Source organism: Brienomyrus brachyistius, chromosome 10 (genome assembly GCF_023856365.1).
Source record: "Brienomyrus brachyistius isolate T26 chromosome 10, BBRACH_0.4, whole genome shotgun sequence".
Taxonomy (NCBI): Eukaryota; Metazoa; Chordata; class Actinopteri; order Osteoglossiformes; family Mormyridae; genus Brienomyrus; species Brienomyrus brachyistius.
The window spans coordinates 10913003-10930732 of record NC_064542.1 but is presented as its reverse complement, the minus strand read 5'-3'; the positions used below and the strand labels follow the sequence as shown (position 1 = coordinate 10930732).

Here is a 17730-nt window from a genome sequence, read left to right as displayed (position 1 = left end):
TTAGCCGCATGAATTATGTATCTCGGTATCGGGCTGGAGACCCCAGGAGTCTCCGAGACATGACCAGCTTAGACCAGCAGCGACGGAGCAGACCGTTCCATTTCATAGACTGTTCTATTTCACAGACTGTTCCATTTCACAGACATCACAGCTGGTATCCCGGAGCAAAATTGCTTCAGACCATTCAGACCTCCTCAGACCTTCCCTTGCCCAAAACATCAATCTGTCTCCAGCAGCCTGTCTCCTCTGTGCTCCCAGCTTCCAGTCTGGCCGCCATGGCACAGAGCACAGGGCTATGCACAAGCAGGGGTGGCACTACATTTTGGGCCCCATAAATGTCTCCAATCCAGACCAATCCAATTATTGCTCTGCATTTGTTAGGGCCCCTATCTCTCAAGGGCCCTGGGAACCCCCCCCCCCTTTAAGATACTCCTGCACATAGGGCTTCCTCAGATAAATCAGGAACCCTTCACATTTCCTGGAATGCTGGGAATGCTGAAACACACTGGGAATGGTAAAACATACTGGGAATCATGAAACACACTGGGAATGCTGAAACATACTCGGAATGCTGGAACATACTGGAAATACTAAAACACATTGGCAATACTGAAAGATACAGGGAATACTGAAACATACTGGTAGTGCTGAAACATACTGGGATTATGGAAACTCGCTGTAAATACTATTAAAACACACTTGGAATGTTGAATCAAACTGGGAATGTTGAAACATACTAAGAATGTGGCGTCTCGTCGTGGAGAATCATACAGAAAATCCATAACTCACTATCCACTTCAAAATCCGCGTCTGTGTTTTTTTTCCAAAAAGGCATAAAAATATCATCATTCAGAAAAGGATTCCTGAGCGAGGGGTGCTTCTCCATATTCATTTGTTCCACCTGTCCCTTGCACTACAGATTAACTACAGATTTTGTGCTCTCTCTTGTTTGCACCCCAGTTATCAGGCTCACAGTTCTCACTTGTGGTTACCCTCAGATACCGGGCTAAAAGCAGGACACACACCCTAGAACCACAGAGCTAATAATCAGAACATTGATTGGATCCAACAGCCTGCGATTGACGCAGAATGGTGTGCACCCTACCTCACGGAGTTAGGAAAGATGCTGGCGCTGTCCACCGGCCCGTGGGGATCCATGTGGAACCCATTAGGTAGGGTGCGGAACGCTGAGCGGCTCAGCACGTTCTCTGACCGGCTGCTAGTGATGGAGTTCCGGAGCGGGCTGCCCGTGTTATCCGCGTGGCCCCGCCCTTCATCCGGGCCGGCTTCCATCCCGGCCTCTGGTCCCTCCTGCTCCACCACTGTGGCGAGCTCCAGCGGCTCTGCTAGCTCTGGGGCCTCCCGTGCCCTCTGCTGGATGAGCGGGGTGAGGGGCGCCTCGAAGCTGACGCAGCTGTCCGTTTCGTCCGTCAGCGACAGCACGTCCAGTGAGTCCAAGCTGCTGTAGCAGGTCCCCCGGAGCAGCTCGGACTCCACGATGCGCTCGAATGTGGAACTGAAGCCGTCCTGGTTCTCCCGTGCCTCCTCCTTCTCGTCCTCCCCATCCTCTGCCTCCACCTCCAGCCGCACCTGCTCCACGATGCGCTCGAATGTGGAGCTGAAGCCGTCCCGGTTCTCCGCCTCTCCCTCGTCCTCCTCCAGCACCTCCAGGTCCACCTCCTCCACAATGCACTCGAAGCGCGAGCTGAAACTGTCCTGGCTATCCTGCGCCCCGTTCACCTGGCACTCCTCCTCCTCATCCTCCTCCTCGTTCTCCTCCACATCCCCGTTCTTCTCCCTGCTGAGACGCAGAATGGATCAGATGCAGAACACACACCAGCACATGCAGTGGCGTGCCTAACACTGCACCAGCAAGGACTGCACTGCTGCTCTAAATACATCTGACAATACCACCTCCCGCCACCAGGGTGTGCTCTAATAAACCTCTCTAAACATAAGCAGGCATCATCATACAACAATGGGGTTTAATATCTGCAGACCTATCAGGATCTCTCAGGCCACGGTCACACATGTGCAAGGTCTCTTGGTGCACTTCCTGCGCAGGTCCGCCGTCGTCATCCCTTGGTCCGCCTTCCACAAGGGCAACCACATCATTCCCATCTGTGACGCACATCCTCTCCGCTGACACCTCCAGCTCCTCGCCGCCGCCTGCCGCCCCGTCGACCGTGGTCCGCGAGGGCTCATCCGTGGGCGGCACGGCATCACGCGTCTCCTGGGTCATGGCACCCGTGGCAGCGGTGCCGCTGTAGGGTGAGCTGTCCGGTGGCAGGTTCCGATCCAGGGCTGGTGAACACGTCCTGTCTGTGGGGGGGGGAAGGCAAAGGGGACACTGCAGTTTTACATAACGGCCGACCGCGAATCAGTGCAGTGGGAGGACAGAAAAAAATTATGTGTGACTGCGGAGCACAAGAAATGCAGGCCGTGAGGAGCGGATGACCCACATTAGCAGCGTCGGCAAGCAGAGACTCAGGTCACCAGCCACCAGCAGCCAAAGCAGACCAGCAAGCACGGGGGGTGTCAGGTCTGGCCTAAGCGAGAGCCCGGAGCAGGCCGAGCAGCCCAGAAACGGGATGCAGACCCCTCCAGCCATCAGCGATGCCGATGATGTTATGCTAAGCCGTTGAGTTGACAAGCAGGCCCCAAGAGCCATGGGGAAAACAGCTTAGCCATGCTGGGCGGAGGGTCACTGCGCGTGCGTCAGGATCGATCACTGCCGAGCCGACAGTGGCCGCGAGACCTGCTTTCAAAGTGCCCCCCCATGGTGTGGCAGAGACGCCAGGATCTGATATGTCTGACATCAGCACAAAGTGAGCGATCCTGAGCAGCCAGATTACTCTCACATCACTAGGAGTGTGACGTCGGCTGGGGGGGGCTGCCTTACAGGGACAGAGGGTGTGTAACAACCCAAGGGAAACAGGAGCTCGTAAGGACATGGAGTGAAGTTTCTAAACCGGAGATCTACTGACCCGGGAGGGCAGCTAACACCTCATTTGGGGAACGTATGTGATATATTCTGAAGAGCAAGTGTGATTGTACTCACACAGAGTACTTCCCTGCGAAATAAAGCTCTGATTTTCTCAGACTGAGAGTGAGCTGAGACTTTTGTGTGTCTGTATATATCGAGGCACTTCTAAAGGAAAAGCCTAAAACACATGTAGGTCTGCTGTTATAGCCAGCCCCGTAACATCAGGGAGAGCGCCACCTGCAGGCAAAGGTTAACGCCACGTGAATCAGCATGTGTTGATTCAGGATGTTAGGTATCACCCTGCCATCTCTAGATGAGGCATGATTAATGCAACGCTGTTCTATGTCTAATACCTGTAAATCTGACATTTGTATCTGACTTGTATCGTGCTCCAAGGTGACCGTCAGGCCTTTGTTTAGTGTTATTGTCCCACTGGAACTACTGTTTAAACTACTGCAAAACAAAAGCTAACAAAAAATGCTAACAACACATACTAACAGTGGAAAATGGACAGTCACGCACACGCAGACCCATGGACCAATGCAAAGTGTAAGACAGGAAATGATTAGAACACCAGCGAGGAAATTGGAGCCCCCTTTGTCCTTGACTCTGCCCAGTCATAACAGCAGAGAATGTCGCCCTCTTACAGATCTCTGTGCATTCCGACATCTACCTTCCTTTCTGCATCTACATCTGTATTTGTGTCCCTGCACATGCACGTCCGCTTCTGTGTATGTCCGCGTGCGCCAGGGTCATCCTGATTCTGATCAGAGTTCGACGTGTCCCTGGGTCAACAAGGGAGGGGCCTGCCTTTCACTTCTTTAACCAATCACAGTCATTATCGTATGACATCACCACATTTGGCCATTTTTTCACATTTGTAAACTCAAAGCTTCCAGCTACTTGCCGTACGGTGGTGTGTGACTCAGCAAGCTAAGCCGCTGTTGTCATAAGGTTACTGGTTCAAGCCTTGCTATTATTATTATTATTATCATCATCATTATGAAATAAAGAGGCATCCTTACATTGCTCCATACAGCCTTTGCAAGTAAGCATGTTGCTATGTTTGTACCTATGACAGGTTCCTTAACAAAAAGCATACATAGATTCTTCACAAATCTGTGCACCTTACGCTTACCAGAAAACACCAGCTTTAATAAATGTGGTGATGTCATATGATGAAGACCCTCCCTTGTTGACCCAGGGACACGTAGAACTCTGCTAAATCAGGACGTACTTTGTGTATGTGTCTTTGTGTACATCTGTGTATATGCCTGTCTGTGTATTTTTGAAAACGTCTATAAACGTCTGTGTAGGGCTGTATGTGGGATTTTTTTGCCAATTCACCCAGAAGAGCATTTGTGAGGTCAGGCATTGATGTTGGACGTGAAGGCCTGGCTCACAATCTCCATTCTAGTTCATCCAAAAGGGTCTGATGGGGTTGAGGTCAGGGCTCTGTGTGGCCAGTCAAGTTCTTTCACACCAAACTCACCCAACCATGTCTTTGTGGACCTTGCTTTGTGCACTGGGGCACAGTCATGCTGGAACAGAAAGGGACCTTCCTTCTCCAAACTGTTCCCATGAAGCTTGAAGCATAGAATTGTCCAAAATCTCTTGATATGCAGAAGCATTACCTTCACTGAAACTAAGGGGTCTAGCCCATCCCCTGAGGAATAATCCCATACCATTATCCCTCCTCCACCAAACTGTACATTTGGCACAATGCAGTCATGTAGGTAACATTCTCCTGGCACCTGCCAAACCCAGACTCATCCATCAGACTGCCAGACAGGGGAGTGAGTCGTCACTCCACAGAACACGCTTCTACTGCTCCAGAGTCCAGTAGCAGCATGCTTTACACCACTTACACCATGTTTGTCATTACGCTTAGTGATATGAGGCTTTCTTGCAGCTGCTTGGCTATGTGAGCCCATCCATGAAGCTCCTGGTGCACAGTTTTTGGTGCTGGTGTTAATGCCAGAGGAAGTTTGGAGAGCTACATTTACTGAGTCAACAGATCATTGGTGACGTTTACGCACTGTGCACCTCAGCACTTGGCGACCCTGCTGTGTTACTTGATGTGGTCTCCCACTTCGTGGCCGAGTTTCCATTTTGCAATACCACTTACAGCAGGGAAGAAATTTCACTAACCGACTTACTGCAAAGGTGGCATCCTACGACACTGTCACGCTTGAATTCACTGAGCCCTCCACAACGACCCATTCTTTCACAAATGTTTGTAAACCTGAAAGCATGGCTAGGTGCTTGATTTTATACACTTGTGGCAATGGGTCTGAGTGAAACACCCGAATTCAATGATTTTTTTAGTCCCAATACTTTTGTCCATATGGTATATCTGCGTACATCTGCATATATGTCTGTCTGCGTGTGTTCAAATGTGTATGCGCTTGTCTGTGTAGATCTGTGTAGGTCTGTATATGTCCATGAATACATCTGCGGGTGTCTGTATATATGCCTGTCTGTTTCTGTATCTGCATCTGTGAAAATGTATGTATTTGTGTCTCACTGTTTATGCAAATGCATGCGTGGCTACGAATCTGTCTGTGTTTAACTGTTTGCATCTGGATGTCTGTGTGCATATATACACCAATGAGCTGAGACATTATGGCCATCCCCATGTGAAGCGAATAATGTTGACTATCTTGTAAAAAAAGGTGTGTGTCAAGGTCTGGGGTGTATTAGACAGTAAGGTAACATTTGGGACTGATAATTGATGTGTTGGATTCAGGGGAAACAGGCAGGAATAAGGATCTGAGTGACTGGGTCAGACCATCTCTGAAAAGCCAAGGCCCGTGGGGCACTGACGGTCGGCCGTGATGAGTACTGACTGACAGCGGTCTGAGGAGGGAAAAGCCATGAACTGCTGACAGGGTGTTGGGCAGTCAAGATGCAAGAGGTAAATGAAGGCTATCCCGCATGGTACAACCCAACAGAAGGGCTACAGCGGCATGAACGGCAGAAAAGTTTGATGATAATCACAGGAGTCATTTTATCACGATACACAGTGCAGTGGACACTGCTGTGTATCGGGCTGCGCAACTGCAGATCGGACGTCCCACAGAAGTTCGACATGGCCATCCACGCAATGGCCCTTCTCAGACACTCAGACCTCTGTCCATTTCTTCTGCTTTCAACATGTTGACGAAGAGTAGTGAATGCTAGCTTGTTGTCTAATATATCCCAGTCCTTGACACACACTGTTTTTACTAGATGGTCAACATTATACGTTTTATGTCGGGGTGGTTATAATGTTCTGGCTCGTCAGTGTGTGTGTGTGTGTGTGTGTATGGATTATGTGCGATCAAATGTCCCTCACAAGGTAACCCACTTTTCGGGTCCCCACAAAGATCTGTGAATGCAATCAAAAAGTAAAAATGCCAAAAGGCTCGTATTTTGTTTGGTTACTTATGCTTAAGGTTAGAGCTGAGTAGGAGTTAAGGTCATCACGTTGGGATTAGAGTTTTCCCCATAGAAATGAATGGAGAGTCCCCACAAAGATTTAATTGCAAATCTATGTGTGTGTGTGTGTGTGTGTGTGTGTGTGTGCGCGTGAGTGCATGTGTGTCTGTGGATTATATATATTACATTGTAGGGACCAAATGTTCCCCACGATGTAATAAAAACCTGTTATTTTTCAGGTTCCCACAAAGAGCTATGAACGCTAGATAGTTGGATTAGGCTTATACCAATAGAAATCAATGGAGAGTGAATGAATTTGCAGTCCCCACAATGATATAAATAGCTACGGTGTGTGTGCGTGTGTGAGACAGAAAGAGAGAGACAGACAGACAGAGTGAGTGCATGTTCATTACAGTCATACAACCACAAAAATTATACATACATAATACATACAGCAGCGAGTTTCATCACAGTAAGGGAAGTGTAGAATTGCAAAGTAACTTGGTAACTGAATGACCTCCTATATGACAAAGAAATGGAGACAGAGCTGATTCCACTGTAGGATCAGAGCTGAGCAGAGTTCAGAGAGCCCCGGGTATCTCCGTTCCTGTCATTCTGTTATTCATCAGTTGCCCTCCATGGGGACTTTAGCCCTGCTTACCAAAGCATGTTTAAGGTCCTGCCTGGTATCGATCCCATTCGATGAGATTCACAAAAGTCAAATTATCTAAGGCAGCGTTTCCCAACCCGGTCCTTCACAGTCGGTCCATGTTTTTGCTCCCTCCGAGCTCCCTGTCAGACAGTCCACATTTTTGCTCCCTCAGAGCTGGGAGAGAGCAAAAACGTGGACAGTCTGTGGGTCCCTGAGGACCGGATTGGAAAACACTGATTTCGGCTTTGCAAATCAGGATGCCGGCTCCCTGGAGCGAGGAGCAGTGCGTGCTGCCGCTGCCACTGAGGGAGGTGGAAGGAGGAAAGCAGGGAGCGAGCACAAAGGCGCCAGCACAATGGGAGTCAATCACAGAGAAGGCAGGGTCCTTGCCAAAACCATTCCTCTGCTGGAGGGGCAGAATGCTACAAGAATCACCGAAGATCCATATGTTCTTGCTCAACTGAGCATAAATACATGTTAACAAAACAGTTAGAACCCCTGGCGTGAGGCCAGGAAGTGCATCTCCAGACACCCGTGCGGGAAAAAAAAAGCGAAGTCTGGAAAAAAACCAAAGCCACGTCACTGCTGAATGTGCGCGTACAAAACAAGTGGAAGTTAAGGTTTCGCCCCGAAAGCCGCGGGTTCTGCACACACAGAAGGCGGGCTGCCCCTGCTCCACATTCGAACAGATCCTGGCACAATGCTGAGCGCAATAGTTCCCCAAGCTGCCGGAGAACGTTACTTTGCATTGAATGGGTACGTAGATTTACCTCCTCGGCACAACTCAGCCCCCATTAAGGAACAGACAAGATGAGATCAATTAAGAGGCGCCTTAAAAATAACAACATGTGCAACCACTTCTCTGACTGGGTAAACAGGACATAAATTGCACAGCCCTTCCTCATTTCAGTCGAACGAAACAATCACACTTTGTATTCTGCACTTGACTCAAAGGCATGGCATACAATAAACTGTCAGAAATACTCTCCGAAACATTTGTGCTATTAACATTCAGCCACGCAAGCCAAATTGTTGTCAAAAGTGTGGCACAGGGACCTCATTATTTAAACCTGAAGTTGAAGGCCAAGGTTTTAATACCGGGCTGGTGTGTTGAGGGTTTACGCTCAGTTTCAGTTCACGAGCTGACTGCTGAATGGAGGCATCTCTACGACCCAACTGGAAGTGCTTCTCCCTGCCCTCTAAGCAGAGCAGAGCTGTGTCAGGCTCGTGATATCTCCTAATTAAGTGCTTCATGGGGCACGTGCTGCAGAGGCAGCTCACGACGCTAATCGAGACAACATTCTGCCCAAAAAAACACAGGGTGGCATCTCCACCTCTGCTCAAAAGCAGGCGTCTGGGCAGCCCGATAGCCGACTGTCCTCACACGTAACAGCGACACTTTGGGTACAGCACAAGGTAAAAGGTGCTTCGCTAAACATTTAGCGAAATATAGTCTGCGATTTTTATATCATGCTCTTTCACCACATACTGCTTTCTTCTAAGCGTGCTTACGAACGAGTTACGTTCTGAACGACCGTTTCGTAACTTGAAATGTTTGTAAGTCGTTATTCAACATGATTTTAAAGGTATATGGAGGTACAAAGAACTAGGATGCTGGGAGTACGCACGCTACGCTGCTGCGCGGCGGGAGTAGCGGCCAAAAGTCGTACTAGGCGGAATTGGTGTGCAGAAAAAAATAATTATGTTGCAGACAGGAAACGGGAGCCAAATGAACACAATTTGGACTTATAGTCCTCTTCATTCGTATGTCTGAAAGTTCGTAAGTAGAGTCGGTCTATACGACATATAACATACTACAAACATGTCGCACTCCTCGATCTTTCCTCAATGAAGTCTTCAGCTCATGTCCGATTTACTTTGATATTCTGATACATATTTAACTTTTATTGTTCATTTTTATCTATTTTTTGAATCACTAAAGCTGTACCTTCATCTAACCTTAATAACTTCTCTTCATATGGCTGTAAGACAGCGGATCAGGCTGCCAATTTGGACTTGGGAGAGACCCGCTGGCCAACACACAACGGCCTCCATCCACTCCGCTGGGCGCGACACACGGGCGACACCTCGATTTCTCTCTTGGTACGGCAGGGTTCTCTAGTGCTGAGTCACACATGCCCTGGCACGTGACTTGGGGGAATGAGGTCTGCCACCGAAGACGAGGAGGATGGTACAGATGAGGCTACGTTTAACCGCAACGCCCATCCCACACCGCCTTCTCCAAGTCGGTACGGTGTGTTCTGACTGAACGCCAAGGGACACACCGATGAACTCTTTACACCTCGCCGATGACACAGCTAAAAGTCTGCAAGTCAACATCTCCAGGCAGTGAAGGCTCCCTAATTCGCTTTGCTTGACTCCTCGTCCCCTTCGGCCCCGACCGGAATGTGGACGAAGAAGGCGGATGGATGGATATCTTATTTATGCCAGAATCACACTCTCCTGGAATTTCTGTCTACCTCTACGGCTTCCGAAACCGTGTGTAGTTCGCCTGTAGGAAATGCTGGATTCACCAAAGATACGCTGTATGATATACTGTAACCACAGTGTGTAATGCAGCATGTCAATCATCTTGTATGACCTACTAACCCTGTTCTTTAGAAAATCTTCTATATTCAAACGTGCACTGCAGGAACCTTGCATACCAAACAACTAAAATATAAGGATGCTGCGCATCGCAGCGTTTATAATTGCCTGAAAGAAAGATGCTTTACAAGCACACAAGCATGCGTGCATGTAATTTTTACGTGGCTACATTAACCCCTGAAAGACTGCCTTAAACATTCTGCCAAAATGTCTAAAAACAGCAAGGATATTATCTCATAACAATTGGTTGTAATAAAAGGTGACTTGCATTGTTATAAATGCTGACCTGTCACAAATCCCAATAATGAACAACTTTAAGGCACTCGAAACAGAGTGAATTGCTCAGCAATGGAAACCCACGGCTCGTTAATCATCTGTCTGTCACATTTACAGCTTCAAGGTCGAACGTTGCCATATATTGTGCCACATAACCTAAAGTGACTTCATTTGAAATGTACGACAGATTTTATAAGCGGTGAAATGTTACATAAAATCCACATGAGCCTGTAAACACACTAAACGCAAGTTTGATGATGAATAGAAAATAAAATAGGCTTATATTTTTTCCCGGGGTGTCTAGTCTGGCGCAGAGCTGTCTAGGCGTCTGACGCCTTTATTTCGGCTGAATCCATTGACGATGCCCCCTCCTGGAAAGGGTTAACAATAGGCTAAAGAATGAGCCTTATCAAACGTTTTCATTGTGTCTGCATTTCACATGCTCAAGCTCAACCGTCATTATCATCAGATTATGTTAGACGCTTAAATAATATAATTAAGATAATAACGGGGGGATGGATAATGACGGGGGTTTTGTTCAGGATTCGGTACCCCATGCCGCACCTGTTCCATTCTAATCTTTGGGCTTTAAATAAGTGGACCGGACTTTGACATGTCACTCACATTGCGTGACACCCCACCGGTACCAGTAAGATGTAACGACTTTAGAGGAAAACACACACACACGCGCTCTCTCTCACACACACACCCGTACAGCTGACTAGAACCGAGATGCAGCCATATTTCCTCAGCCTCCCAGTACAGTCACCATGACAACAGGATGATTGGGAGACACTGCTCGCGCTGCCCGCTGCTTTCTTCCTTCCGAAATAGACATTGCTTTCCAAATGCGAGCTGCCCTGATAAAAAGGTTAAATATTTCACATAAGAGTAAATATTCAGCGTGAACACAGGATGGTGTGTGTGTGTGTGTGTGCAAAATGCATATATCTTTCCAGCTATCCGTTAATGTGTAGGTCCGGTTTTAAGCGATCATTAAAAAATGCTTGTCTTAATCATTTGTCACCAGCAGACACGAAATAGCAGTTAGGATATGCAAGATTTAAAGAAAAGGGCCTTAAAATGCATTTTATAAAGCCTTGCCGGGTTTTCAATAGAGCGCAGTTAATGATACAGACCGGGTGCTGTGCAGAATACCTGTGCAGAAGAAAGGGTTCTTCCACGCATACACCTATAGTATATATGCAAACGTATCTTCAATAAGTGGTAAGTACAATGCATAATGTACAGAGTATTGCACTTACCAAAAGAAATATGCTCAAACTCGAGGAAAGGAGAAGCCAGGTTTGAAGCGCACGTTCCCTTTCTCCCTGTCCATTCATGCAAAAGAAAAGATCGAGACTTCTCGTGCGACAGTCGTCCCGTCCGCTCGATTTACTCCAAGCGATCCCTTGATTTATGCTGTTCGGCCGAGCTTCGGCCACCGCTCGCTGACTGGGCACGCGGGAGGTCCAGTCGGCGAGAAGCGGCAACCCGACTGCGCGAGCGTGCTGTCTGTGTGTGCGCGAGTTCGGCGGCTGTCGCGCCGTCCTCCCTCACTTTGCGCCGACGCGAGCCAAGATGCATCGTAAGCACGAGGCTCCTCCACGCATTTCGCACGCTATTCTAGTATCCAGTTGAATAATATGAAATAGTGGAATTTTTATAATGACTGCTATTTGTTGTGTTTGCAGCCAATCATGGAGCTGAGCCGCTTATTGTCGGTTAAATAATAGCACGAGGACTTAATTGTCCATAATCTGTGGTATTACATGGTTATTTATGCCGGTGACATATTTCAATAATCGAAATGTTTCTGTGTGGTCTGTGCATGAGATGTTAGTTATCATGAGCGTCATTAGATCGATTTTAAGTGGAAGAGGTAAATTAATGTAACTGATGGGTTGACAATCTGCTATTCATCTTCATTTGGTTAGAACTTGGTAGGTGGGGTTGTAAAGTGTGTGCACAGAGATAAGTTAAGGATTTAATTTTGGAAAACTGGGGTGCCTGGGGGAAATGAGTATGTTAGGGTTCTGCCTCAATGTGAAGCATCCACACCCATGACAGTACCATGGATAGGTGAAGCCTTTTGATACTATCACCCAAACCCAGTTTCCCAGCCTTCTGTCACATAAGCATGACCACGTCCTTGCTCTGCTCTCGCTCTGCTGTGACCTCACCAAATTAATCTTGCGTCCTTAGACCCCCTCCGGTGCCTGACCTCACTGAACACTGTATGCTGCTAAACAGCAGCCATGTCCACCCCAGCATCCCCTTTGGCATCGAGTCACCTTGCAGAAAGGTCAGACACGGGTGATAGTGCCACCACGATAGCCAAAGGAACAGAGGAGCTCCAGCCCGGAACATTCTGCCCGGAGTGAGGGGGAAGCCCATCTAGGCTGCGTGACAGACGGCGTCGGCCTTGTTTACTTATTCATTACCCTTCTAGGCTGCCCCCACCGTGGGATATGAGACTGCCTCTCCCTTGGGGAGCGCCTGAAGAGAAGGGAGACGGGAATGGCATGTCCAATGAGCCACTGCATTCAACCTCAGAGCTCCAGGACTGGGTCTGATCGTGGCAGGAAAATGGGGGAATGAGGCACAGAGACTGGGGGGAGGGGGATGAGCGCCGGACGAATGAGATGGAGAATTTAATGGGGAGACCGGAGACAAGGCAGAGCAGGAAAAAAAAACAGGCCACCGAGGAACCGAATGATGAAGGTAGGTCTCCCCTTGACAAGTCTTTTACCTACGGAAGTCAAAGATAATCACCAACAGGGCCTAAAGCTCGCCAGGTTAATGAGAGGATAATATCGTCTGCAAGATTCTGTTCCTCAGAGTAAGGCGTCGCAATAGGACGAGCCAATGCATGGGTGACCTTCTAAGACTGACCTAACAAAACAAAGGCAGCACTCTACCGCGTATTACTCAGAAGGCCCAGAATGCCAAGCGTGTTCTGTTTTCAGTGTTTTCATGTACTGAATCTCCAGTGCCGGCTTGTGTGCCCATATATGCACGCGCTCAGGGAAAATTGCTATGTTAGAGCTGAAAGTGCTAAATGTGAACCTACTTGCTTAATATTTACCCTTTTCATTCTGTATGGCTTTGGGCCCTCCGATTTTGTACGACATGTAGCTGGGATACTATTTGTAGTGCTAAGCATCAAAATCCCCCCCCAGCAGTCAATAATAGCCTTCAGCGATAGTGATGTAGTTCAACTGGTTTTCTATATTTTATAGAATAAATTCTTTTTGTTTGCATTTCCTGGTTGTTATACATATATCAGGCCCTATTTTTGCTACTGAACCATGGAAAAAAACACAAAAAATAGCTGCATATAAACCATGCAGGATATATGAGTGTTTATAAAAAGAGGCAAAAAAACGTTAGAGGTGTCTGTTCAGCAGCAGAAAGGCTGGCATGTTTTTCTGCCAACGCGTCCCTCTGCTGAAGCAGAAGCAGGCATAGGTGGACCTACTTTTTCATGCCTTTCTCACGTCCTGACCCCAGATCTGTCCCATGTGGCCCTCTGAACAAAATCAGTCAGCAGTAAGGCCGGGGAGATGAGATTCCAGTCCGAAAAGTTAGTTTACGGGAGTGTTCAGGGACTGTTTAAAGACTATTTATACACTGCTCAAAAACACAAGTATCTTTAGTGATTTGACCTTGCGGCTAATCTCCTGTTGTAGCTGCAACAATACCAGCTGACGCCCTAAAAAAAGATGCACGCATCATTTTCAGTGTTTTCATTAATAGACTTTGCCAGCAACACCATGCTGACCAACAATCAGCAAGCTTTAATCTCCAGTTGTTATCTGTGAGGCCAACAACCAAGCCTGTAACATAACACTACACACACATTCTGACTTACAAACATGCATCATCAGAGGCACTGAAGGGGCAAAGATTCTATGACATATTCCGGACCCTAGTACTTATGGTCTTCCTGAATTACTAAAACACTAAATCTCATTCTTGGAACAAAACTTCCAACTGCCAAAACTCATTTATTGAATTAGTCACTCGTTTGGTGAAACTTTAAGCAGTGCTCACCTAGTTAGACACAGTTTGCAGATCTGAGTCACCCTTTTCGCAAAATCCGAAACACATTCTCTTTCAAGACACCTTTTGTACCGTGGTGAACTTTATCGCAACATAGAAAACAGGTCGCAAAAGTTAAGAACAGCCGAAATACAGTAGTCGTCATTCAAACACGATGACTCAAAACTGTTCACACATGTTTCTAGACATGAGAAGAAGCCAAAGACTGACTAGAACATAGATTACGTGCTGGATGAATGTGCAAGTACCATAGGTGGTTTGAATTTCGACGTCAAGGTACAAATGGGTCACACTGAGGATTTTTCCTGCGTTGCCCGGCAAGGGAGAGCATTTCCTGCGATATAGACAAGTTCCCTGTCCAGACCCAGCCCTGAGACATGGTGATGTGGCAGAGTGAGTATTTTTCCTTGACTCTGGCTCGACATTTTACTGTAATATACCTTTCATTTGGATTGTTTTACTTTGTCCTTTACAGTAATCTTTCTGGAGTATTGAATACTGCAAACATCACAGTTTATTATGATTGAATACAAACATTTTGGTAGAAAATAATTTTTTTTTTTTACTATAGTCTTTTGCTTTCTAATTTTGCAGCTCAACATGCAACAGACCACATCCACAGCAAACATTTCTCTACATGCCAGCATCAGATTAGACTGGTAGAGTTTGCTTTTGAGTAAAGACAATACAGTTTTGAGAAGATTGTTTGATTGTGCAAGACAAGTCAATGGTTTTGTGGGTGCAGCTTGAATTTTAGAGTTTGTGCTTTAGTGTTTTGAGAAAAGGTAGAGGAGGTTTTAGGAAATGCATTTTAGAAGTTCAGAAAAACTGTAACAGAGGCCCTTTGATATGCAAAATTATATTTCAAATTGGGTAGGTGGGGGGGGGGGGGCATTTTGTCTAGGGGGGCCAGAATTTCACACATGAAAAAAACATCAGCAGAATCAGACCTGAAAACATCCACAGGGACTCATTATCTGTACATTATACATCTAATTGGCAATAATCACACTGCATTGATTTGAGTTACTGCTCCCTATTTGACAGATATGCAGGGAGTTTATGTTCTGAGATAAACACATTAGCTGATATTTTGCTGTATAAATGTTACATGCCTAACATGGAGGAGGGGACCAGAACATGCCATGTCATGGGTCGCGTCTGTCCCTAAGACGACACTGCGTTTGCGTGTATGTCTGTGTGTGTTTTCAGTCATTGCTGATGCATCTGCTGACAAGTGCCATTGGCAGAGTGCAAAGGGGGCTGAGGGGGGCTTGGGGGTGGCGGGGGATCAGAGGTGGGGGGGCAGCTGTTTCACAGATGCAGCGTGACGGCTTGATTTGTCCTTTTTTTTTTACTGAAATAGAAACAAAACGGAGAGACAGATGAGGGAGAGAGAGAGAGAGAGAGAATAAGGGAGAGGACTGAGAACTGTAAACCTGCCAGCTGGGGCTTAAAGGAGCTGCATAAATGCCTGCATATCCGGCCGCCGTCCCTCTGGAGTGTGCAGGCTGTCATGTTGGCAGGGAAGTGGTTCTGAAGGATGAGGAGCTGCTGCCAGGGCCGGAGAGAGACCCGCTGGGCCCGTAAATGCCACCCTGTCAGCGCCCTGGATGTGGCCTGGTTCCTGTCCCTTTCCCGCGTCTGGAGTCTGGAGTAAAACCATCACAATTAAATGCTGAATGCGAAAGATTAGTGCATGATTACAATATCTCCTCTCTTTCAGTAACAATGCATATGTGCAGTACTGTGTTGGGGAGGAATTGGGGCTCTCGTAATAACTAAAACATGTCAGATATTAACCTTGTTCTTGAGTAAGATTTTTTTGTTCAACGAATATGTGATGTTGTTTCCTTTGTACCATTTGACCACCAGATGGTGCTACATGCTTACAAAAGTAACACACTACGTAGAAGCTCTTGCAGTGTCAAGATAATGCAATTGAGTGTCATTTATTTCTTTAGCCTGCTTAAGTTCAGCTTAACTTGTAATAATATAAGAGCAATTTGTATTGATATTATAATGACAACGTTATATAGATTTGTTTTTTCGCTTTAACATTTAGGGGCTAATTAAATGATAAAAGATATTCATTGAATGGCACTCTGGCGCACTCTGGCGGCTAGAACAAATATCTAGCTTTTTCAATTGCCCCCCCCCCCCCCCCCCAATATCTTTGCAGTTATAAACAACAAATCACTCTTATTAACTAGTCGCCCAACCTGCGGCTGACTCTGTTATACACCAGCCATTCAATTAAACGTAAATTCATTTGACTGTCCGTTCCGGAGCCTTTGCATTCTGATACCTATGCTTTGCAAATCTGTGGTTAAAAATCTAGCACTTAAGCTGTTAGATCAATAGGGTTTCCAACTGAAAACAATTAATCACATTAATAAAAAAAAATCTCACGCATAGTTACCTGGCGAAAATCTATGAAATTATGAATATTTTTGCTACTTACGGAGGCTCACATTCAGCAGATCGCCATAAAGCAGGACGCCTGGTAGGTTTTACGAAATTATCCCTGACGATGACTTCACTGGAACTTGGCAGTTGGCGATGATACTACAAACAAATCAGTGCCCAGTGCAGCCGGGAACAAACTGAGCAGGTAAAGTTTCAGTTTGCTGGAGATTTCAACGGAAAACAGTCCTACCTACTGTAGGCCCTGCGGAGCGAAATGTTTGCTGTGAACATGTGGGACTGACCATGGCAAGCGCCCACACATTTTCCCGGCCACTTTTTAATTGTGTCATTTCAAAATCAAAAGACTAGCACTAGTTCATCTGTTGCCATGAAACTGACAGACAATGAGACAGAAACCTATCAAATGAAATTTAATACAAAGCAAAATATGCTTGTTAATTTTATTGCTATTTTTTTGGTAAGGGTACTCATGTGTTATACATCTAATATTGATTCCAGTGAAACAGTGGGGGTGAGGCTCGCATGGCTGGTTTTTCGGGTATTTCTCTTCAGGATCCTCCCCCTCTTACAGTAAGGCCTGTCTCTCCTCTCTGCTATGTGCCCAGTCATGTTCTCTCCCTGTTTTGATAACAGCGGCAAACACGCATGCTATGTAGCCCCTCACTCGCTTAAATTTATTTTGATCTTTTTTCACTTTCACTCTCAGGAGTTTCAGGCCAGTTTGAGCAGCTTTATTGACGCAGCATAAGACGCATAAATCAGCAGGCAGATAAGAGGAGGAGGACAAAGGAAGCAATAATAAAGATCAAGACGGAATATTAATTAGAAGCCACTGGGAGCCTAAACGGCGGCCCTGGGGAGGAACCTGGGGAGGAACCTGGGGAGGAACTGGGCCACGTCCTGCGCTTGGCGCCCCATGAACCCTACATTCTTCTGTCCACTTGGGGATAAATGTTTCTGTTTACTGAAAAAACAACACGGTCTTACACAGGCACATTCGCTTTTTTAGGGCTTTGGATACATGTCCCCAGGGGGGTGTGGTTTTGTGTTTCTTCTTTCGTGGAGTTATTTACCAGATGCCTTGCCTCAGCACGAGTGAAGACACCGGGCGTCAGATCAAAGTAGCTCTAGGAGCTGTATCTGACACGTCTGGAATTTTGTGGTCGCGAGATCGAAGCTCGTCAAATACAAGGGGGCCATAATTGAATTGTCTTTGTGGTATATTAAAAATAATAGCCATCTTTACCTTTTTGTAAAACTATTGGATATTTTCTGTATTTCTTGACCTTGGGTT

The 17730-nt window shown here is 46.6% G+C and overlaps 1 protein-coding gene across 2 annotated transcripts in view; it reads right to left on the bottom strand.

The window, feature by feature from the left end:
• Positions 1 to 16894, bottom strand: part of psd2 (pleckstrin and Sec7 domain containing 2) — a 41966-nt gene extending 25072 nt beyond the window's left edge. Inside the window, exons 1-4 of one of the 2 annotated variants that reach the window (XM_049028416.1) lie at positions 16471 to 16894; positions 15446 to 15657; positions 2001 to 2322; positions 1106 to 1801 (exon numbers count right to left, since the gene is read on the bottom strand). In XM_049028416.1, coding sequence (XP_048884373.1) covers positions 1106 to 1801; positions 2001 to 2322; positions 15446 to 15524 — 1097 coding nt within the window. In that variant the 5' untranslated portion in view covers positions 15525 to 15657; positions 16471 to 16894. Of the gene's footprint in view, positions 1 to 1105; positions 1802 to 2000; positions 2323 to 11206; positions 15287 to 15445; positions 15658 to 16470 lie in introns of those variants that run through there. The other variant, XM_049028418.1, reaches the window with a different exon arrangement.
• Between the last annotated feature and the right edge of the window lie 836 nt (positions 16895 to 17730).